The sequence below is a fragment of the Nomascus leucogenys genome, chromosome 2 (assembly GCF_006542625.1).
Source record: "Nomascus leucogenys isolate Asia chromosome 2, Asia_NLE_v1, whole genome shotgun sequence".
NCBI lineage: Eukaryota > Metazoa > Chordata > Mammalia > Primates > Hylobatidae > Nomascus > Nomascus leucogenys.
Genome location: NC_044382.1, coordinates 43,728,992 through 43,753,023, shown reverse-complemented (window position 1 = coordinate 43,753,023; position 24,032 = coordinate 43,728,992). Strand labels below are relative to the sequence as shown.

At 39.5% G+C, this 24,032-nt stretch overlaps 1 protein-coding gene across 2 annotated transcripts in view; it reads left to right on the top strand.

Annotated features, from left to right (window-relative positions):
* Positions 1-23,093, top strand: part of PCBD2 (pterin-4 alpha-carbinolamine dehydratase 2) — a 51,203-nt gene extending 28,110 nt beyond the window's left edge. The window contains exons 3-5 of one of the 2 annotated variants that reach the window (XM_030828921.1): positions 19,506-19,586; positions 21,051-21,163; positions 22,400-22,433. In XM_030828921.1, coding sequence (XP_030684781.1) covers positions 19,506-19,586; positions 21,051-21,146 — 177 coding nt within the window. In that variant the 3' untranslated portion in view covers positions 21,147-21,163; positions 22,400-22,433. Of the gene's footprint in view, positions 1-19,505; positions 19,587-21,050 lie in introns of both variants that reach the window. The other variant, XM_003266398.4, reaches the window with a different exon arrangement.
* Positions 23,094-24,032: the final 939 nt, after the last annotated feature.

The window sequence follows — 24,032 nt, the reverse complement described above, 5'->3', positions numbered from 1 at the left end:
TTCCTAAGGTACTGTCATCATTCAGTACTGTCCTGTCTTCTTAAAAAGTGGTACACAGGCAGAAGGTGCAGAATTTGTATCTTATTACAAGCTCATATTAATGTAGTCATTTTTTATTTTCAGGTTTTGATGTTTTTTTTTTTTTTGAGGTTCTGAAGTTTTAGAAGTTTGTATTTATAACTTTTTAAGCCCATGTAATGCATATGGGGCATCCGCTGGGCCATAGGAGGAATCTTCACTTTTGGAGGGTGTTTTTAGGGAAATCGGAAGCAGTCAGGAGAAAGAATGGTGCATAGTGCCTCTGTCTGTTCAAAAAAAACCAGAGGCTCCTAAAATCCTGTGTAGCATCTACCATGTACAGACAACCTCCATTCTTAAAACTTTAAATGCACCTAAGGAAGGGACAGCCTTCTGCCTACAATGAGCAACAGCTTCACATGAGACACCCAAGAAGGTTCAAAAATACTCTTTCTGAAAGGCTGATACAGACATCTGTGACTTGGGGTCTGCCTCACAGTATATGAAACGGAAAGATAGATTGGACACTTAACTACCTTAAAGTTTTACTAGAGCTTGTAAAGACACTTCTGAGGTCCCAAATAGGTCCTTTATGCCAGACAGAGCCCTCTAGATTCTTTCCCAACCACCATGAAAAACTAGCCCTCTCTTCCTAAACAATATAATTGCTGGCGTAAGGAGACCCCCACTCTGTAATATGAATTTTTTTTTTTAATCACCAGGAACATGGCACTTTTTTCCTTATGCTGGCCATCAGGTCACACAGTGGGAAGAACTCCACCTATCATTGGTCCACTCACTTCTTCTCATTATGGGAAGGCTGAGGCTGAGAGGCAGAAGTAACTCTCCCAGGCAAGAGAGCTCGACCTGCACCCAGGTACAGCTTCTTTTCTCTATCTGTGGACTTCCGATGTCAGAGGACTATTTGAGTAATTTTCCATTATATTCTGCATGGCCCAGAGAGATTTAAAGTTAAAGCAGAGTACCACTCTTGTAAATAAAATGAAATCAAACTCTAATAATTGTAAGGCATGATTTTCCAAACCTCCAGGGTTTAGGGCAAGTAACTGCTGCTGTCCCTGCTGTCTCCAACCCTGCTGGTCTCCTGAGTCCTGGTTCTGGATTGTACATTTCTTTTAGAACCACCCCAGTTTATTTCTGACCTTGCGCCCATACCCCATAGTCGTGGTGCAGCATATATATATATTTTTTTATAACCCTGGATGTGCAGGTGGTCATATTTCCTAAGGTTTCAATAAAGAATGTATCTCAGAACACCAGGGTAGGAATGGCTCCCAAGTTTGCACTGGGTGCTTGAGGTAAGATTAGGCAGACCTAGAGTGTAGTGGAGACTTTGACCTCATTATGAAACCCTTTAAATATCATAATTTTGAAAACATAAGGTATGAGTTATTTCAGAGCAGTACTCTGTTCTCTGGGCACTAAAGATAGAAATGAACGAAGCTCTTTTATCCTGACTTCTCAGCCTCCTCACAATCCCTTGGTGAGTGGCCCTCGTTCAGACAAGTGCAGGGGCTGAGTGTGGAGGTTGAGTGTCATGTCCACAGACACATATGACAGGAAGAAGTATTTTGAGCATAAGAACTTGGTTCTTGGCCGGGCATGGTGGCTCACGCCTGTAATCCCAGCACTTTGGAAGGCTGAGGAGGGCGGATCATGAGGTTGAGACCATCCTGGCCAACATGGTGAAATCCCGTCTCTACTGAAAGTACAAAAATTAGCGTGGTGGTGCATGCCTGTAATCCCAGCTACTTGGGAGGCTGAGGCAGGAGAGTTACTTGAACCAGGGAGTTGGAGGTTGCACTGAGCCAAGATCACGCCACTGCACTCGAGCCTGGGCAATAGAGCGAGAGTCTATCTTAAAAAAACAAAAACAAAAACAAAAAAAAACACTTGGTTCCTGAGAAGTCTACTTTGAGGATCTTTCCACAGCACACACTGCCTGCACCTTGGAGGATTCAATGATGATATCCTTGCCATTTCAGTTTTGGTAGGTAGATTATTTGTTCTGACAGGTTTAATTGTCATTGTTTTGGCACACTAGACTGTTAATACCTGAATTAATTGGTTGCTTTAATAGGTGTTCAGCTAAAAGAGGACTTTATCATATTATCTGATGTTTCCACTGGGAGTTGAAAAAAGGGATTTTAAAAAACCTTTTCATTTATTCCATAAATCTCCAAGTGTAGAATTGCTCTTCTAATTTTGCCCCTGAAACTGCAATGTATATTGGTAGAGAGTTCAAAGAATCTTTATATTCAGAAGGCCTGGCTTTTAAAAGATATATTTGGTATACATGTCTCTCTTCTACATGAAACCATAAAATGGTTTCTAAAAGAGACAGTTACTCGCTGTATGTGAGACTGTGAAGCTTCTAAAAATAAGTAAAGAAAACCATGGTGCCACATGGAGAATGAGTAGGATGTTTTAATAGTATAAAGTGATTCAGGATACACAATTCAATAAATATTATAACAATATTGGAAAAAAGGGCACAGGGAAAGAAACTACATAATAATTTTTTCTTTTTCTAAAACCTGTTATACTTTATCTCTTATAATTAAATTTAAAAAATTATAGGGGCCGGGTGCGGTGGCTCACGCCTGTAATCCCAGCACTTTGGGAGGCCGGGGCGGGCGGATCACGAGGTCAGGAGATTGAGACCATCCTGGCTAACACCGTGAAAGCCCGTCTCTACTAAAAAAGTACCAAAAAAAAAAAAAAAAAAAAAAAAGCCAGGCATGGTGGCGGGTGCCTGTAGTCCCAGCTACTTGGGGGGCTGAGGCAGGAGAATGGCGTGAACCCGGGAGGCGGAGCTTGCAGTGAGCCGAGATCACGCCACTGCACTCCAGCCTGGGCAACAGAGCAAGGCTCTGTCTCAAAAAAATAATAAAAAATAAAAAGATTGTAGGAAACTTATTTTTGCTAAAATTTACTTTTAAGTAAAAGAAAAAAATAGAAAAAGTATAATCCGACATCAGGGATTTGTACCTAAACATGCACACATGGAGGCTTTGGAGCTGGACATAGGGGACTTGAATTTGCATCCCAGCCTCACTTTTTATGAGGTGTGTGACTCTGGGCAAGCGATTTAACCCCTCAGAGCCTTAGTTCTCTTCTCTGTAAAATAGGAATGATAAACCTGTTCACAGGGCCGCAGTGAGTACCTGGTCCAGAGCAGTTATTTTATAAATGCTCATTATATTTTCCCCTCCTCTTCTTCGTCCCTAGAACTGAATGATGAGAATCAGTGGTCAGAGTAATGGCGCTGAGATACACTCAGATCCATAGTCAGCAAGAATCAAGTTAAGTTCAGAAGGTACTACTTGATCAGAAAAGAGACTATTCAGATGTTGCCATGTAAATGATGAAAATAAAAAAGTAATTTATGATTAATACCAAAATAGAAGATAATCAGAGATATCCTGTTCCTTGTGTATACTAGATGATAATATTATTATTAGTTTTAAATTTGAACATTGCTGTGTATGTAAGGGCACTGTGCTGTGTGATTGGTTCATATCGTCTCATCTTACCTAGATGGGAAATGCAGCCCATCCAAGTCATATAGCTTGCTCAAGGTCTGGGTTGAGAGCCCAGGTTTTGGATTCCTGGTCTGATGTTCTTTCCATCATATTGCACTGTTTCTGATACAGTAAATGTATTTTTAAAATGTCTTATTCCTTTGCAAATCAAATACATAAATTAACTATCATTTATTAATTTCCTTATTGATGGACATTTAGAGTCTTTCTGATGGTTTTTATTATGGTCAGTTCTGTAACAAGCATCCTGTGTCTCCTTGTGCACAAGTATAAGAGTTTCCATACGGCATAAATCTAGAAATGGAATTGCTGGGATAACTTGTGGTGCACGGATTAATACAAATGAAAAACCAGAATTGTGAGAAGGTCTGGGCTTGATGACATTCACATTATAGCCCAGGGACAGGCTCTTTGTCATCAGAAAACCCCTTCCATTCATGAGGCCATAGAAATCCATGGCGACTGAAGCACTTGTGACTTTGGAGCAGTGTGATCTGATTTTGAAGTGGTTTTGAAAACTGGGGACGGTATACATAAGGTGCAAAGATCGTGGAAACGTGAATTAGCAAGTGGGGCCTCAGTCTAGGTTACGAGTGCTTTAGGACAAAAAAGAATCACTTTTAAGGAAAAGTCACTGTTAATAGCACTCAGAATGCCACCAGTATTGCAGATTTGTAATCTATTACTTTAAACTTTTACAAATGCTCATGGTGTGAAGTTCAGACCCGAGTTACTGAATGTCTGTTGCCTGAAAAGAATACTTCAAAATTATATTTTCCTTTCAATTTCCTGAATCAAAAGGCTCCAGGTTGTGACAGAAATGTCACTACTTGCTGTCTCCATTCCTATACAGAGACCCACAAGAGACTGAAAAATGGTGTTGGTCAAGTTGTCTTAGGTTCTGTGCCTTCCAGGACCGGTAGGAATGCAGTGTGGACTGCAGTGGAGCTGGGGTTTGGGAGCAAATGCCTGGTCTGCTAGTACTGTCTCATCCACTTGTGTTTTAGTAATCTCATTGCTTTCAGTGGAGGGATCCTATTTTACACTGATCTTTATGGGCAAAGATAATTATATATATTTGCCTGGGTAAGCAAATTGATAAACTTGTAACAAAGTGTATCAGACCATTTCTTTGGCAGGACCTACCAGAACAGTTTGTGAAGCAGAGCTGTTTCCAATGGAGCATGAAAAGCTTTGAAAATTCTCAGCAACAGCAGAAAGCAATATTTGAAACCACCCTTAAAAAATTGTTTTCCTCTTCCCCAACGAAGTTTATAAAAATTTGGTCAGACAGGCGTTTTGTTTTGATTTAAAATATTTTCAGTGAATTGTTATCTGCCGAATGCACATGTGTTCCTGCACTTTTTCTTTCACAATTGAAACTTTAAACCCTTCCCTTAAGTTTCCCTAAAAACCTCCCTGTGCCTAGTAAGGTTTTGCATATGTGAGGAGGGTGAAGGTATTTGGACCTTGGAGAAACCTTGCAATTTGAAATCTGCCTATGCAGTTGTACACCAGAAATGAACATGGTCAATGCCATATTGTGCTCTTTGTCTTTTTCTTCTACCAAGATTCCTCACCCCTAAGAGACGTTGGTTAATATAGGCATTTCGGTTTGGTTAATCTGATGATGAGTGCCTGTGAGCATGGCATGAGGCATGATTGAAGCAGTTATAAAAATTTGGCTCAGAGTAAGCCCCATAATTTGTTTTAAAGAATTACCTCTTCAGTGACATTAAAAAAAACAAACAAACCCAAAAACAACAACCAAAAGACTGTGGTTTATAACACCACACCTGGTCCAGATTGTACTGGATGAATCCATATTTGCTTCGCTGTAAATGATTTTAAGGGTGGAATTCTTGGATTGTTTTCTATCTTATAAACCCTTGACATTGTACTGGTACCTGTATGCTCACAAACCAACTGACATGGGAAAGACCGGCTCAGCCTCCCACTGAAATGTAGGTTGGCTGCATTTATTCTGCATGTTCCTAGAATAAGGAAATGATATGACAATAAACAGAAATGCCCTTGCTGAAGAGAGAAGGGAAGCTGGTGTTTATCTGGTCAGGTGGTTTAGATTAGCTGTGATGCAGCTCTGTATTATGTTACTTTAAATCATTGTGTCCCAACAGGACATAAATTATGAAGATTGTTACAGTATGTTTCATCCTATGTAAGATCAACAAATTGGAATAATTTTTTATAGGAAAATCACAGTGCTTTTGGCAAGGCTATTGAAGCCTTTAATTTGACTTGAGTATGTCTCAAATATTATTGCTTAATATATAAAGTATGATTTGCATAAGGTATGAAATAATAAACTTTTAAAAACGAAAGGGAAGAATTTCCCTGTAGCAGTTGCATCAAATGGCAGCGCACTCCTGCTCCAGCAGTGTGCTTTTTTTGCCCTGATGGTTTAGAGCCAGTTGCATGACCTTCCTCTGATGGGATTGCGAATGAGCTGAGCAGTCTTTGCAGAGATGGAGCTTTGCTGTGTGCTGCCTGCCTGTCAACCCTACCTGCTCAGAGAAGGTGATTGCTCCATGGTGGAACAGAATGGGAGCCTCCTCTGAGGAGGAGAAAACAAATGATCTTGTTTATATACACTCAGGAAAACAAACCATTTTTCTTTCTTTCAGGATATTGTGAATTACTTATATAAAAAAAAGCCAACCTCTCCAGAAACTTCCTAGATCAACAGCTGAAGTTAAGATAATTTATATAGAAATGCAGAAAAATTTGACTTAAGAATTTATTATTTTAAATGTTTTCTCTTCATTGCTATTTTCTGAGTTACTAGCATAATTTGTGAATTTTTGACACAGAGACTTAAAATTTTTCATTTATATTCAAGATGCAGCTAAGTTTGGCTACACAGAACAAATTTTCTAGATTTTAAAAAAGTGGCATAAAATTACTTTATGTGTGATTCAAGCAAATTGGAACCGCTTCAGTGTCCCAAAGAAGCACATTTTGTGTGCAAAGCACTCTGTGCATTTTTGTGAGACCTCCTCACACCCGATAGTGATGTTAAGAAGTAGTAGAGCCTCAGATTTACAGACTAGTAGAGGCAAGAGAGGTTTAGGATTTGCCCAAGGCCATAGAATGAGACATAGCTAGGATTAGCATTTTTCAGGGTATGAGGATACCACCCACCAGACTTTGTCTTCTATACCAAAAATAGGGTTTAAGTGCTAAGCTTACTTTACTTTCTTTGTGGCTATAAGCCCTAGTATTTTTCTTAAACAAATAATTAAAATTATTATTAAATAAATAAATATACTTAAATAAGATTGTTTAAAACACAAAAACAAAAAATCCCTACTTTCCGTCTGTAAGGGTAGGAATGTTTCTCTCCTTAAGCCTACCCTTATAGGTTGGATAGGCTTAAGGAGAGAAAAATAACAGGTTGAGGATAAATCCTGAATATATTTGTGGTTTCCTTCAGCTCGATGTCCGAAGATTCTCACAGGTTCAGGGACTATTCCAAGTTTGCAACCTGTGTGTGGATTTTGAAACAAATACAGACAACTTATGAGATGGTTTCTTTGCTGGGCTTCTTGCTTGACACAGTTTTCTGAAACATGGCTCTGGCAGGCTTTTTTCTTCCATGGACACATTGCTGCCGTTTATCACTGGAGTTCCTCTGTGGAGTTATTGGGAGCTAGTATTTGGATGATGTACTTTTCTTGCAGAAAATATTAGCAAATGTTGCGGAAACCGTGCTTTAAAAACTTTTAAAAGGGGAATGGATTCCCGGTTTAAAAATAAGCAAAAGAAAGGATAAACATGATTTCATTGATGGTGTGCAACTGCTTTAGACCATCAGATATTTTGTGATGTGAAATGGGATGATACTGTATTTTACAAAATGTGTACTGCTTATAGAAAATGTATTTACTGTACCACTAAGCCAAACGTAGGTGTTGCTTTGTTTCCTTAAAATATTGTTTGAGTTGCTGTGGCCGCCCCACAGATGATGGGGGAGTGGGCATTCTTTCTGCCCAGAGCACTTGCTCTCTTCCTCCACCCTTTTGGTTGTTGTTGTAGCATCTTGACTTTCAGCTTAACGCATCCCAATTTGAGCAGAAGCCCCTTTGCCTTCTCTGTCTTTAAAACTAGATCCATAGAAATTATTTTTATTACAGTAATAGGGCAAGATAGTTTCATGTCATATATAAACTGGAATTATGTAGTGTTAGTAGTAGTTATGTCTCCTGAAAGGAACCAGTTGATTATAAAGAAGAAAAGTTAGGGAGTAGACTGTCATTTTGCATGCTATTAAAACATTTTTTTTTTTTTTTGAGGCAGAGTTTTGCTCTTGTTGCCCAGGCTGGAGTGCCATAGTGTGATAACGGCTCATCGCAACCCTGCCTCCCAGGTTCAAGCGATTCTCCTGCCTCAGCCTCCTGAGTAGCTGGGATTACAGGCATGTGCCACCACACCTGGCTAATTTTGCGTTTTTAGTAGAGACGGGGTTTACTCCATGTTGGTCAGGCTGGTCTCAAACCCCCGACCTCAGGTAATCCATCTGCCTTGGCCTCCCAAAGTGCTGGGATTACAGCCATCGCGCCTGGCCTCAATTTTTTTTTTTTTGAGACGGAGTCTCGCTCTGTCGCGCAGGCTGGAGTGCAGTGGTGCGATCTCGGCTCACTGCAAGCTCCACCTCCCAGGTTCATGCCATTCTCCTGCCTCAGCCTCCTGAGTAGGTGGCACTACAGGTGCCCACCACCACGCCCGGCTAATTTCTTGTATTTTTAGTAGAGACAGGGTTTCACTGTGTTAGCCAGGATTGTCTTGATCTCTTGACTTCGTGATCCACCTGCCTCGGCCTCCCAAAGTGCTGAGATTACAGACGTGAGCCACCATGCCCGGCCCCCTGGCCTCAATTTTTAAAAATATATTTGGCCAGGTATTTTGTGTATCTTAGTGGTTTGGAAGCACAAAGTTGAAGCCTATGGTCATTTTTTTAATATGAAGTAGAATTTTTAAATAATTTTATAATGAGAACAATACCAAGGAGCTTAAATTCAATTTTTAAAAGGATTGCTAAAACAAAACTAACTAAACTTTGGTAATCTTTGCAATACCTCTCACCTCATAAGACTCTGAAAGCCAACAAATAAGGATTATCAGCAGATTAGGGAAGAAAACCTCCAACAGGACTTTTCTGAGGCAGCTGATTGGCAATAATGAACAGCCCCAGTGAATTGCAAAGCATCACAAGTTATTTTGACACTAGGGAACTCTGGTAAGGGGCTTCTCTTGGGGTGGTTTTAAAACCAGTGCTTCAGTTTGCTTTAGGAGAAAAGAATGGGTAGAAAACTGGTGAAATGTGCTAATTCAAAACTGAAAGATTGTGAGAAATTTAAGAAAGAGCTAATCAGACTGGGCAATTGATTTGCCCAATAGTAGCTGATGAAGATATGGCGAAATGAATTTAAACTTAGGTGTAGAGGAATTTGGAAACAAGTAGTGTCTCTTCAGGGAAAAGATACTCATAGCTAGTGATCACCTTGGCCAGAATGTCTTTTTGGTATACATCAGCTGTGTGAACTCTATCTAGTTAGAGAAGTTTCACTAAAAATGAAACAGAAATGAAGGGCCCTTTGGTAAAATTGTGTGTAGAGGTTTTTTTGTGGATGTAAACCCTGCCACCTGGAGAAGAGTGGATTTATATTAGTATACTCCTATCTAAGAGGAGTTTTCCTAGCCTGGGAATTCAGTAGAAATTTACTGATGTACTTTAAGTCCTAATTCTGCAAAAGAAAGCTGTTTTGCACCTTGCTTTTTCATTTAACAGTATATGTTGAAGATGGTACCATGTCATTAGCTAAAGAGTTGCCATATTTTTTCAATTGGCTGTGTAGGCTATTATGGCAATTGCCAAGAATAGTGACTTGAAACTTTTTTTTTTAAAGGCTCTAAAATGCTACAGTATGAAAACAGCTTTTGAAAGCAGTGTTTAGAAGTGAGCATGCTATCTCACAGGTGTTGACCTGTTCAGTGACATTTAAAAAATGTACTTATTACCATGAACTAAGGGGAACTCATTTCGTCTGGGGCCTGGAAGAGCAAGCAGCTTTTTCAGTAGCTTGTGGATGTTGTCTTCAGTGCCTGGAGAAGCCAGTTTTAATTTCATAGTTGGATATTCTTGGCCTGAGTTATTGGAAATGTTGAGCTCTGTGGCGGATCAAGTAGATGGCAGGTAGACTAGTGGCTTAGGATTGGTGGGAGTTGTGTCTGCCCCCAGACACACAAGGGACTGCACAGGGAATGGTCCTCAAGCAGGCCTTTAGCCCCACTTCCTCAGGGAGACATGAGTCACCTGCTTGGCTGAGATGCTCGCTGACAGATTGCCAGTTCTGCAAGGAAATCTTCCCGTGCCGACACCCACTCAGAGAAACAGTGCTAAAGATGTTTCTGGTTTTCTGAGCCTTGTAAAGGTGAATTTCTTTGGCCTTCAAATTGGTCTTCTGCTAGGTTTGGAAAGGAATTCTTCCTCTCCAGGCCACAGACACTATAATATCAAAGTGTTGTTGATGATGATAATAATCACTAGCATTAACTGAGTTCTTAATAGAGTGCCAGGCATACTGTAAAGTATATTACATGAATTAGCTCCTTTTACGTATGGGGAAACTGAAACTCGTTTCAAAAGTTAAGTAACTTTTCTGAGGTCATATAGCTAGTGAATAGCAGAGCTAGGAACTGAACTCAGTTGACCAGTGTGCTCAAAATATGTCTGACAGTCCAGAGAAAAAAAGAATACATCAAATACATCTTTGGTTGGATCTGTTCCTCACAATTTAGTTGAGAATATTCTTGCGTTGCCTACAATTAAAATCTGACGTTTCCTTTGTGGCGGCTAGAACAGTTAACAGTGTTTTCCACGTGAAAGTCTTGGTGAGACATGTAATCATGTTCTGTGGCAAAGAACGCCTTTATTGGTGCACTAGACAGTGTTTGTGTGATTGATAAGTCACCAACACCAGGGGAAGGTCCTGTCCTGTGACATATGCGTGCTTGGCAATGATCTTGCCTTGCATGTTGGTTAATAATTTTCATTATTTTTAATTAAAGTTGAAGAAGTGCAGACTCTAGGTGAAATTAAGGTAGGTTGTGTTGCCGGAATCTGGTAATTACTTTAATTGATCACAAGATAGTTTCCTTGATCACCAATTAGAGTAAATTGCTGATCATGTTTCAAGACGTGAAGAAATGCCCAAACTGATTTATGTAATAGTGTTTTCATTTCTAATCAGACATAAATATCATTTCCTTCCATAGCAATTGTGTTTTATAAAAGAAGGGTTATAGGCCTACAAACATAATGGTGATTCATAAACAATAGACATCTAATTCATTGAATAAGTAAAGGAAGTATTTAGAGGCTTAATGGAGATTGTACTGAGGAAATGACTTTGGAGTAGCTCGTGCTCATTTTCTTAGTGGGAGATATGTTCTTTTTTAGTGCATAATTAAAATAGTCTATAATCAAAATATAAAAGGCAGCTGATTTAAAGAATGTATATCAAAGAGAATTGCTCTGAGTAACGAAAGATTCGTATTGTAAATATGTGCTAGAAGTCTTAGAACTTTAATAAATCATACATGTTATTTGACTGAAGCTGTATTTTAAATTCAGGGTGCTGTTAAACATTTCACAGTTTGATGGAGGATTTTTGTCTTGGTTTTGTGCATCTGACAGTCTTTCATAGTTTCATGGAATAAAATGAAACAAGAGGAACTTTAAGAAAAATTAAAGTTCCCAAAGAATACTTGATTTGGGGTTCATGGAAAAATCTTTAATTGCTGATGGTTTGGAGATTTCCAAATGACAAACTTCATTGGCCCAATTTACTGTGATTGTATTGCTTACATTCCTTAAAATGGTAGAGTAACTTAAAAAGTCATACTTCATCATACATTCATTGACTTGTTCATAAAATGTTTGTAATTTGCAATAGAGGAAAGACTGAAGCTATTATCAGCCATTATATGTTATTTGTTGGCCATATGTTTGTTTGAAATGGCCGTGGCTCAACAGAACATGGCTCATAGACAAACTATGCTGTAAATTGGCACTAAAAACCTACCTAAACAGGTAGGCATATGTTAAGAAGTTAACATGAGCCAAAATATTTTAATATGAACCAGGTTATGTACATTAAAGGATTCCAGCTCCCTTTACAGTGGGAACTTCATTTGCATGTTGTTCATTTTTTCCCAAACTAATTTTTAAAAAATAGATCAGGTATACACATGGTACAAATTCAAAAGGTACCAAAGACTGTAGGAAGTCTTCCTGTTTGTGATTCTCAGCCATCCAGTTCCCACTCTCCACTCTCATCATTTGCCATTGCTCCCATCATTCTTGTATATCCTTCCAGAGATATTAATGCATACACAAGCATATAATTTCTTTCCTTTTTATATGCTTCATGAACTATTGTTATGCATATATATTTTTTCATTTAGTAATGTATCTTAGAGGTACTTCCATGTCAGAGGATAAATGGTTTCCTAGTTCTGCTTAATGGCTGCATAGTATTCCAGTGTGTAAATGTACCATAATCTTTCTAATCAGTTCCCTATTGATGGAGATTTTGCTGTTTCAAGTCTATAGCTATTACAGGCAGTGCTGCAATGACCTTTCTTGTAATTTATGAGTATGTCTGCAGGACAAATTCCTAGAAGTAGAATTGTTTGGTCTAAAGGCATGGACATTTTCAGTTTTGACAGATATTGTCAGATTGCCTTCCATGATGATTATATCAACTTATATTCACCAGCAGCATATGAGAATACCTTTTCTTCTATATCCTCACCAACAGAATATTAGCAAATATTTTGATCTTTTTCAAGCTAATAGGTTTAACTTAGTTTTTAATTTGTACTTACCATGATTGAGATTGAGAGTTTTTATGTTTCAGAACCATTTGAATTTCTTTTCTGTTATCTATTATGTCCTTTGCTCATTTAAAAAATGGTGGTTGGTTTCCTTATTAATATGTAGGAGCTTTTTATATGCTAAGGAAGTATATAGTGCAAATAAAATTTGTTGTTTATCTTTTGATTTTGTTTGTTGGATTTTATTACCAAACAGAAAAAAATTTTTTTGCCTGTCTTCTTCCTGCAGTACAGAAAATAAATTTTAATGTAGTAAGATTTATCTATTTCTTAGTAGTAGTTTTTTAAAGTTTTTGGGAAATAGAATTTATAAATTTCTTGTTAAGTTACTCTTAGATTGTTTTTCGGTGCCATTTTAAATGGTATCTTTTCTTCGGTATATTTTCTAATTGGTTGTTGTTTGTATGAGAAGCTGTTGACTTTTTTTTTTTGGTCTTATTCTGGACTTTAATGGGAATTCTAGCGTTTCCCTATAAAGAGTGATGCTAACAAAAATGATGCTGTCTTTGGACTGAGAATATATTCTATCGTATTAAGGAAGGGTGCATCTATTCCTATCTATCAGCATTCCAGAGAATGTTGTCAGTACTATTTCTACTTTTTGGAATTGATTGAGATTTTCTTTGTGGACTAATATATGTTTAATGAATGTTTGATGAGTACTTTAAAAGTGTTATTCTCAGTTTTTAGAGTTTAAAGTATAGCAATTAGCTCTACCTTTAAAATTATGTTTGTTTGTTTAATCTGTCATGGGTTAAGAGATGTAAGTTAGGCTAAGTGCAGTGGCGCATGCCTGTAATCCTGCCACTTATGGTTTAGAGGCTGAGGTGGGAAGATTACTTGAGGCCAGGAGTTCAAGACCAGGCTGGGCAACATAACAAGACCCCATTTCTACAAAAATTTAAAAAAATTAGCCAGGCATAATGGCACTTGCCTGTAGTCCTAGCTACTTGGGAGGCTGAGATAGGATGGATCCCTTGAGCCCGGGAGTTCAAGGTTGCAGTAAGCTATATTCGTGCGACTGCATTCCAACTTGGGAGACAGAGCGAGACCCTGTCTCTTAAAAAAAAAAAAAAGGCCGGGCGCGGTGGCTCACGCTTGTAATCCCGGCACTTTGGGAGGCCGAGGCGGGCGGATCACGAGGTCAGGAGATCGAGACCACGGTGAAACCCCGTCTCTACTAAAAAAAAAAAAAAAAAAAAAAAAAAAATACAAAAAATTAGCCGGGCGTGGTGGCGGGCGCCTGTAGTCCCAGCTACTCGGAGAGGCTGAGGCAGGAGAATGGCGTGAACCCGGGAGGCGGAGCTTGCAGTGAGCCGAGATTGCGCCACTGCACTCCAGCCTGGGTGACAGAGCAAGACTCCGTCTCAAAAAAAAAAAAAAAAAAAAAAAAAAAAAGTGAATTAAAGTCTCCAACTATAAATGTTTCTTTCTATTTATTCCTATATTTCCTACATGGGCTTATTCAATGCCATGTTATTATTTGTAGTGTAGATATTTGTAATTATTTAATCTTCATTGGTGGATGCAAATTTATAAATGCAAATTATCTGCTTCAGGACTTTTAATGTTTTGCCCTAAATTAGCCTGTTCAATATAATTTATTAACAAGTTTTTTTTTTTGCATTTGCCTATGTGCTTTTATTTTTAATGATTGAATTTTGCTTTGTGATCCAGTGTGAAAGTTTTCTCTTTATTTTGATTGGTTGGATTTATGTTCTTTATATTTATTGATTGGACAGATGAGTTTAGTCTTATAAAACATAGCAGAACCAAAATACTTTTTTCTTCCTTATTTTAAATTATGATATGGACTGTGTTTTCTTTGTTTCATTTTAATTGTTTTTCTTAACTGGGAATGTTTATATTTTTATTTTGATTCTTGTGGATACTATTATAACTATATATAGATATATAATTTGATAGTACCTTATAGATAATATAGTATATCATATACACATATAATACCTATATATAGTATTATATACATATATATGTACTGTTATACCTATATGTAGTATCTACAAGATCCTATAAAATTATATACCTATAATTTTACATAGAAAATATAGTCTTCTATTTCTGGCTGGGCATTGTGGCTCACACCTGTAATCGCAGTACTTTGGAAGGCCGAGGCAGGTGGGTCACTTGAGGTCAGGAGTTCAAGACCAGCTGGGCCAACATGGCGAAATCCTGTCTCTACTAAAAATACAAAAACAAAAATTAGCCGGGTGTGGTGGCACGCGCCTATAATCCTAGCTACTCGGGAGGCTGAGGCAGGAGAATTGCTTGAACCTGGGAGGCAGCGGTTGCAGTGAGCTGAGATTGTGCCACTGCACTCCAGCCTGGGTGACAGAGTGACACTCCATCTTAATAACAACAACAAAAAAAGAAAATATAGTCCTCTATTTCTTTATATAGCATTTGTGGTCCCCCCAGAAAGCAATATTGAAATAATATTTTCTCCTACATTTTGTTCACTATTTAATTTTAGTTTATATTATTTTTCAGTCCTAGTGCTTATGTTTAATTAATTAATTAATCAGATACAGAGTCTTGCTCTGTCACCCAGGTTGGCATGCAGTGGAATATGATGATAGCTCACTGCAGCCTCAGATTACTGGGCTCGACGGATCCCCCAACCTCAACCTCCCGAGTAGCTAGGACTACAGGTGCATGCCACCATGGCCAGCTAATTAAAAATTTTTTTTTTGTAGAGATAGGGTCTCACTATGTTTCCCAAGCTGGTCTTGAGCTTCTAGCCTCAAGCAATTCTTCGACCTTGGATTCCCAAAGCGCTGGGATTACAGGCATGAACCACTGTGCCCAGCCTTAGTACTTAAGTTTTACACATTTAAGTATACTTATGTCTCTAACTTGATCTTTCATCTTTCAAAGATTTTGTTTACTTTTATATACCTTCCTCATCTTGTCCTTTCTCTTTTAAACTCCTTTAATAGTTTATAACATTTGCATTCTATTCTGTAACCGTAATTCCCACAGTTGTTGTAAATGTATTCCTAGAACTGAATGAATATATTGCTTACTGCTAATACCTTTGGTATAGTTTCTCCATTCATCTGTTAGTTATAGTTCATCCTTTAATAGTTTCCTCAAGAAGGATGAGTGATAATTATTCCCTGAGTTATTGTATTTCTAAAATGTCTGTCTTTTGCATTTATTTTTGAACAGCAGCTTAGCTGGGTATAAAATTCCTGGTTTTCAACTTTCATTTCTTAAAGTTTTTGTAGGTATTGCCCCTCTGACTTCTAATGTTGAATGTTGGTATGTGAATGTTTGAAGTCAGCAGAATCTTTTTTTTTTTTTTTTTTTTTGAGACAGGGTTTTGCTCTGTCACCCAAGCTGGAGTGCAGGGTGCGATCTTGGCTCACTGCAACCTCTGCCTCCTGGGTTCAAGTGATTCTCCTGCCTCAGCCTCCCGAGTAGCTGGGACTACAGGCACACGCCACCATGCACAGCCAATTTTTGTATTTTTAGTAGAAATGGGGTTTCACCATGTTGGCCAGGATGGTCTCGATCTCTTGACCTCAGGTGATCTGCCCGCCTCGGCCTCCGAAAGTGCTGGGATAACAGGCATGAGCCACCACGCCCGGCCAACAATGATCTTTATGTTAGATCTCCTTTGTTTGTCCTAACATTTATTCTTTTCTAGTTCTTCTAAACTCTTGTTGATTTCTATTTCATTTGCCCATTTTCTGGATCCTGTCCATCTTGGGTCTCTTACTGGGTTGTTAGTGGTGTCTATTCTGCTTCTGGCTGTTTCTAGCTTTCCTGACTTTTAGTTAGCTCAAAGCCTTCAGATTCCAGCTGGAATCCCGTAAGCAAGTAGCTAAGACTGTAAAAAGAAATCTTTGAAAGAAGGAGCAGATGCTTTTCACCATCTGCTAAGTCAGCTGTTTGGCATTCTATCTTCTTCATTGTATTCCAGACAATCAAACTTTCAGTTTGAGTTTCGCCTTTTTTCTCTCTTATTCAGTCATCTGAATTCCTTGGAGTAGTTCTTTGAGTGTATATTTTAAAAGAAGTTTTTAATTCGTGGATTTAAAAATACATATTTTGGGGATTGGTTGGTTCTGTTATATGGAAGAAGGATTATGGAATTGTCTTTTTGCTTCCAAAGCAGATTATTATTTTCCCCAAGGAAGAATTAAGAATAAATCCTGTGTAAATGGTTTATCAGGCTTTGTAGTATTTTATTAAATGCAAATATTATGTGACAGTTGAAGGGAAATATGCAAAGCTGAGGAAAATACAAATTTAAGGGTGTTTTGATGTGTCATAAAAGTTTTTTAATTGAACGTAGATATGGTAGATGCTTTTTCTTTGATCAGTATGCCTCTTAGGCTGTAGCTGTGTTTCCTGTCAAGCCTTATATCTGTGATGGAATAGGTTTTGCCGATCATCCACTTGATCCACTTGGCTAATGGGAAATGGCAAGCAATTGTAGGCATCACTTTAGACATTTTAGAATGACATGGTTCAAGGAAATTGTGGCCACAGGGTGTAAGAACTCGGGCAGTGACTGTGCACTCATAATTTCTTGCCATTAAGCTGCTTTCCCCAGTCAGTGTGCATCAGGATGTTACCCCACAGTGTATTATCTGTTTGTTTGCTCTGCATGTGCGAGTCTCTATTCATGACAACTGGAAAAAGGAAAGAGCCATTCTTCTGGGAGACAGCAACTAGAATCTTAAATTCTCAAGCCCATGGAGAGCTTTTCATCACTGATTGTGTTTTGTAAGGTTTACCTTGTGTAGTTTGGTCAGAAGCGGTAGTGACAGCAGTTTGTGCCATTATCGATCTCTTATTCTGTACCAAGTGCTGTGCTAAGTACCTTTATGTACCTTATCTTATTGTTTGTTAGAATGTAATCACATGACTTTTAAAATTATTATCCCCATTTTACTGATAAGAAAACTGAGAGGGCCAGGCATGGTGGCTCACGCCTATATTCCCAGCACTTTGGGAGGCCGAGGCAGGTGGATCACGAGGTCAGGAGTTCAAGACCAGCCTGGCCAAGATAGTGAAACCCTGTCTCTACTAAAACTACAAAAATTAGCCAGGCGTGGTGGCAGGTGCCTGTAATCCCAGCTGCTCAGGATGCTGAGGAGAATTGCTTGAACCCGGGAGGCAAAGGCTGCCGTGAGCCGAGATTGTCCCACTGCACTCCAGCCTGGGCAGCAGAGCGAGACTCCGTCTCAAAAAGAAAAAAGAAAACTGAGACTTATAGTTAAATTGCATGATAATTAAGTGGTAGAATCAGGATTTGAATCCAGGACTCCCTGGCTCAAAAGGCCATGCCCTTAACAATTGCATTGCTGTCTATCAGTCATGTTGATTAGCGTTGTACATCTTCTAATGCTAAACAAGAATAAGGCATTATAGGCAGAGTAGAAATTCTCCTTATACGTAGTTTAATGTGGGTTAACTCTATGTTTGAATAATTAGAACAGACTTTCATGGCTGGGCATGGTAGCATGCGCCTGTAGTCCCAGCTACTTGGGAGGCTGAGGCAGGAGGATCCCTTGAGTGATCCCTTGAGCCCAGGAGGTTGAGGCTGCACTGAGCTATGATTGTGCCTGTGAACAGCCCCTGCATTCCACCAGCCTGGGCAACATAGTGAGGCCCTGTCTCTATAAAAACAGAAACCAGGCTTTTGTCCCTTCCTTTCACATAATCTAGAGAATCAGATTATGAGATGAGAAGGGCTGGGAAAGTGAATATTGTTTTTCCACAGATAATTCCATATGTGGTTAAATGGATTTTGCTTCAACTTTCTCCCTTTTCCTATAGGGAAAACCTTCAGGCCTTAAATGTCAACATGGAAATCTTTATCCCAAATAAAATTGGCTCCGAGAGAGGTACCACAGTGAATGATATAGAATTGTTTAAAATGGCATCTTCTGTATTTCTCACTGCTAACTAGGAAATACACACTTAGGTCATTTGGTGATCCCAAAAACATAGCTTGACTAACATCATATTGGTTTTTCTGGATAGGGGTAATGAAGTTAAATATTTGTTTATGTGGGTGTAATGGGTACTGCCCTGTGAATTCCACTCTAACTTTGTAATTCATGTGCCATTACCCTAAGAGTCTTACCAAGTATTTCTGCATTCTGGAACAACAGAGACAGACTCTCCTATTGTTTGCAGTTACCTTCATAAAAAATTGAAAACAAACAAAAAAATGAGTTTTTTCCCTCTTCTTAAGACAAGTTTGCCTTTCGCTTAAGAAAATTGTTTCCACTCCCCGTGCGGTGTAAAGACAGAGCCCTGTCAGTCCACACTTAGTCGTGTGACTGGTTTGCAGCCCTCTGCTCATTTCCTGGCTTGCCTTCTGCCCTGAGGTGGGTGCACTGTCACCTTGAAATGGCAGTGCAGGGCAGTAGCAGGAAGAACCCAAGCAGGCAAGCTGGGCTTGTTTCACTCTAGGTGCCAATAGTCTTTGATTTGTTCCTGTCCTGCCTGGGAGGTGAAATGAAGAAGTTGTTCATTTCTGCTGGTGCTTTTGCTTAAGACACCCTCAGGAGACCTTTTTCCATAGTCTTGTGGGTTGCCTTAGTTAGCAACCCAATCACTAAAAACAAAAGGAACAGAGCTGCAAGAAAAGTGGCTCCTAATATTTGGAGCTAGGTAGTGAGACCCAGAGCACTGGGTTGAAGGGAAATTATTCCCGTGCTATTTATTGTAGAGTCTCGTCCTGAGGACAATTAAATAGTCCAGACGGGTCACTGGGTGAGACCAATTTCCTGGTTTGTTTACTCGAGCCTGATAGTTTTTCACCATCCAGCAGTAGGTCACAGTCCTGCTGCACTGTGACCCCAGAGGCCTGCAGAGAGCAGTCCTTTCATATTTGATTTCCACAGGCTTCCCTAAGGATCCTTGCATGTCTTTATTTGGTTGGATTGCTCTGTTGTGTCTCTCAGGCTCAGGGTAGAGGACAATGTCAGTAATTACTCTTGACTTCATCTTATGCAGGCATTTGGCTTTATGTCCCAAGTTGCCCTACAAGCAGAGAAGATGAATCATCACCCAGAATGGTTCAATGTATACAACAAGGTAACTAAACTGCCTTATTTGGGAATCACCTTAATTATGGAGTTTAAGAAACTTCTTTCTTTCTTGTCATCTTGTGCAGCTAAATGTCATTGTGCTTAAGAAAGTCTTATCCTTTCTCTCAGAATTCCTGTGTATTATTGCAAATTAGTAACACATTTTCAGGTCTGCTCCTAAGAACAGTGAATAAGCTCTTTATTTTCATGCTTGTCTTTCTACTGAAGCTAATATGAGAAAGTTGGGCCAAATGAGGCTCCTGAATTAAACTGGAGTATCAGCCATGCAGATACGTTTCAAAACTTAAGGTAAATTACTGAAAGAAATGGTAGCAAATCAGATAGATATGGCCTCATTTTATCTCTTTGAAATATTTTTACTCAAGAACTGTCCTTTGAAAACTATTGAATTTTGTATCCTGTGTAGGAACTGACCTTATTTAAGACAAAGGACAGACTAAAAAGTTTTGAGGGGGCGCAGTAAGAAGAACCTTGTTCCTCCCAAAGTGTCCTTGCCTTTATGGTCATGCCATTTGAAATGTCTTATCATCTAGATTTCTATGAAGTCTTCCCTATGAAAATCTTTGAAAAAAGAGAATTTCCCAATACTCATGTGACTTAATAGAATAACTCAGAGCACCTTGGTACCAGGCTAAACTTTTCTTTGCTAGTTGCTTCTCTTTGCTCGTAATTTTGCTTTTACTTTATAATCAATTCATCAAGAAACAGCATTCCATCCTTTACCCCATTTCCCTAATTTAGAAATGTGCTTTTTTTTTTTTTTTTGAGTTGGAGTCTGGCTTGTTGCCCAGGCTGGAGTGCAGTGGTGCGATCTCAGCTCACTGCATTCTCCATCTACGGGGTTCAAGCGATTCTCCTGCCTCAGCCTCCTGAATAGCTGGGATCACAGGCGTGCAGGGTAACTTTTATATTTTTAGTAGATACGGGGTTTCACCATGTTGGCCAGGCTGGTCTCAAACTCCTGAACTCAGGTGATCCGCCTGCCTCGGCCTCCCAAAGTGCTGGGATTACAGGTGTGAGCCACCACGCCCAGCCAAAATGTGCTTTTTAAACGTTGCTGCTAAGATATTACATTTGATAGCTTGATTTTTCTCAGTGGCCTGAAAATAGTTGATGTAATTAAAGTAATGAGAGTTCAAGTGGAACCTCAGTCTCTCTTTTTATTTAAAGAAACAAGATTTGAGATTCTGGCAGCTGCATTGCCTCTTCATGGAAGAGAACTTTTTATTTCAAGGTGGCTGTTGAGCCCGGTCTGATGTAGACTATGCCCCTGGAGTTTGCTGGGTTTTGGGAATGTTTTGCTTATTCATAATGTAGTATTTTCTAAATCATTTAATCTCCCTAATTCTCAAGTATGAATGTTGAATAATAGACTGATTTTTGAACTGCCAAAGGAAAATAACCATGATTTGCTGCTCAGAGTTTTAAAAACTGCTTTTCTTTTTCTTAGGTCCAGATAACTCTCACCTCACATGACTGTGGTGAACTGACCAAAAAAGATGTGAAGCTGGCCAAGTTTATTGAAAAAGCAGCTGCTTCTGTGTGATTTCTTCCAAAATACATGTAAAATCTTGTACACATCTTAGCTGCAATGTATGTTGAAGGAAATTTATGTGAACAAATAGAGTTGTTCTTTTTTAAGACTGAGTCTTGCTCTGTCACCCAGGCTGGAGTGCAGTGGCATGATCTTGGCTCACTGTAACCTCCGCCTCCCAGGTTCAGGCAATTCTCCTGCCTCAGCCTCCTGAGTAGCTGGGATTACAAGCACGTGTCATCACGCCTGGCTAATTTTTGTATTTTTAGTATAGATGGGGTTTCGCCATGTTGGTCAGGCTGGTCTCGAACTCCTGACCTCGTGATCCGCCTGCCTCAGCCTCCCAAAGTGCTGGGATTACAGGCGTGAGCCACCACACCTGGCTGTTGAGTTCTTAAGCCATCATATCTAGAAGCAAAGAAAAAAGAAAAATAACAATTTAAGTTGTGTAAATTTAGTTTGCCTTTATATATTACATTTGGTAAAATCAGTGCTTAAATACGCAGTGATTTAAACTTGAACCTGAGGTATTTTTTCATGCTAATCATATACCTAAGATAAACCAACCCAGTTACTTATATTAATAATATTCAGAAAGAGAAGTGGCTTTTTATTTTTATTTTTTTGAGACGGAGTCTCGCTCTGTCACCAGGCTGGAGTGCAGTGGCGCGATCTTGGCTCACTGCAACCTCTGCCTCCCAGGTTCAAACGATTCTCCTGCCACAGCCTCTCGAGTAGCTGGGACTATAAGCACGTGCCACCACACCCGGATAATTTTTGTATTTTTAGTAGAGATGGGGTTTCACTGTGTTGGCCGGGATGGTCTCGATCTACTGACCTTGTGATCCACCTGCCTCCGCCTCCCAAAGTGTTGGGATCACAGGCGTGAGCCACCGCGCTTGGCCGGAAGTGGCATTCTTAAATTCAAGAAATTGGGATGGGGAGTATTCACACATTTTATAACCCAGAAATTCAAGCAATTTTGGTTACTACAAATGCATTGTGTTGGAGAATAGTTGTAAGGTGGAAAAAGAATTAGGAACTCGCCAGATAGTGAGTTTTAACTTTAAATAACAATTCTTTTGTTTTGTTTTGTTTGAGACAGGGTCTCGCTCTGCTGCCCAGGCTGGAGTGCAGTGGCAGGATCATGGTTCATTGCAGCCTTAACCTCCTGGGCTCAAGCAGTTCTCCCTCCTCAGCCTCCAGAGTAGCTGGGACTATAGGCAAGTGCCACCACGCCTGACTAATTTGTAAATTTTTTGTAGAGATGGGGTCTCCCATCTTGCCAGGCTAACCTTGAACTCTTGGGCTCAAGCAAGCCTCCCACCTCTGCCTCCCAAAGTCCAAGGATTACAGGTGTGAACCATTGCACCCAGCCAGCATAACAGTTTGTGTGTGTGTGTGTGTGTGTGTTTGTTTTTTTTGACACGGGGTCTCATTCTGTTGCCCAGGCAGGAGTGCAGTGGTGCGACCATGGCTCACTGTAGTCTTGACTTCTCAGGCTCACATGATCCTCTCACCTCAGCCTCCTGAGTAGCTGCAGCTACAGGCATGCATCACCACACCTGGCTTATTTTTACAACTTTTTTGTGGAGACAGGATCTTACTATGTTGCCATGGCTGGTCTAGAACTTCTGGGCTCGAGTGATCCCCCTGCCTTGGCCTCCCAAAATGTTGGGATTACAGGTGTGAGCCACTGTCTCATAACAATTATTTTAAAATTTTTATTTATTTATTTTTAATAATTATACAAGATGGAGTCTCACTATGTTGCCCAGGCTGGTCTTGAATGCCTAGGCTCGAATGATCTTCCTGCCTTGACCTCCCAAAGTGCTGGGATTATAGGCGTGAGCCACTGCGCCCGGCCTATGACAATTCTTATGAAGCTAAAGTTGATTTGGATTTTAGCTGCTGTTACTACTTAAATAATTAATTAGATTAAACAAGTCACAAAAATTGGATGAGCTATCTTGGTGTGTTTTCTTTACTTTTCTCTTTCAACAGAGAGTTGAAGGAGAGGACATGTGTCTTGTCCGTGGCTTCCAGGAATGTGTGGCAATACAAGATTTACTGTTACAGCAGCCAACTCACCAAGTCATTATTTGACTTACTGAGTTAAGGAGGAACTAGGGGTCATTTTCCACCCCATCATTTGCATGTTTTGACTCCTGAACTGAGGGTCTACAGCCACTGAAGCTAGAAGGGTGTTATTCAGTAGTGAGCTCTACTTACTCCGTGTATCACTGACAGATGTAAAAAGGAATATCAAGTAATCTATTATTTAAAAATTGTAATAAGAGTGTTCTTTGAAGGAGTTCAGGAATATACTACTAATGAGATTATGATGCAGATATATCCATCCATGAAGCATTTGTTAGTCCCTTGAAGCATCATGGTAGTGGAATTTAACAGGGATCATCTTTGTAAACCCACCTCTCTTTAGGGGCCAGAGAAATCACTGTTTGTTACAACAAGCAAACCTTCCCCTCTCCATGTCACCCTTGCCCCAAACCTGAGAAACATATGGGAACATGGCACAGAGGCTGAGCTCTCTGAAGCCAGTTCCTGGCTGGTTTTGCTGGCCAGGGAGAGGCAGGTGTGGTCAGTTGCCCTGTGGACATGTGGTGTGCAGGGAGAGAAGAGGGAAAAGAGCCACTCAGGCTCTCTGGCTGCCAGGGGATCCAGACTCTTAGCACTAGAACTTCTGTTTCTTAGAATTCTTTCAAAGGAAAAGACAAAGCTGTATGTTTTTATAAGCTGTTTCCTATAGTGTAGATTTGGGACTTTTATACATTTTATTACCAAATATTTTTAGTTAAGTGCTTCAATTTTCAACATTAATTTTTTAAAAATTTTCTTTTGAGAATCATCACCTGGATTTACATGAATTTTTTAAAC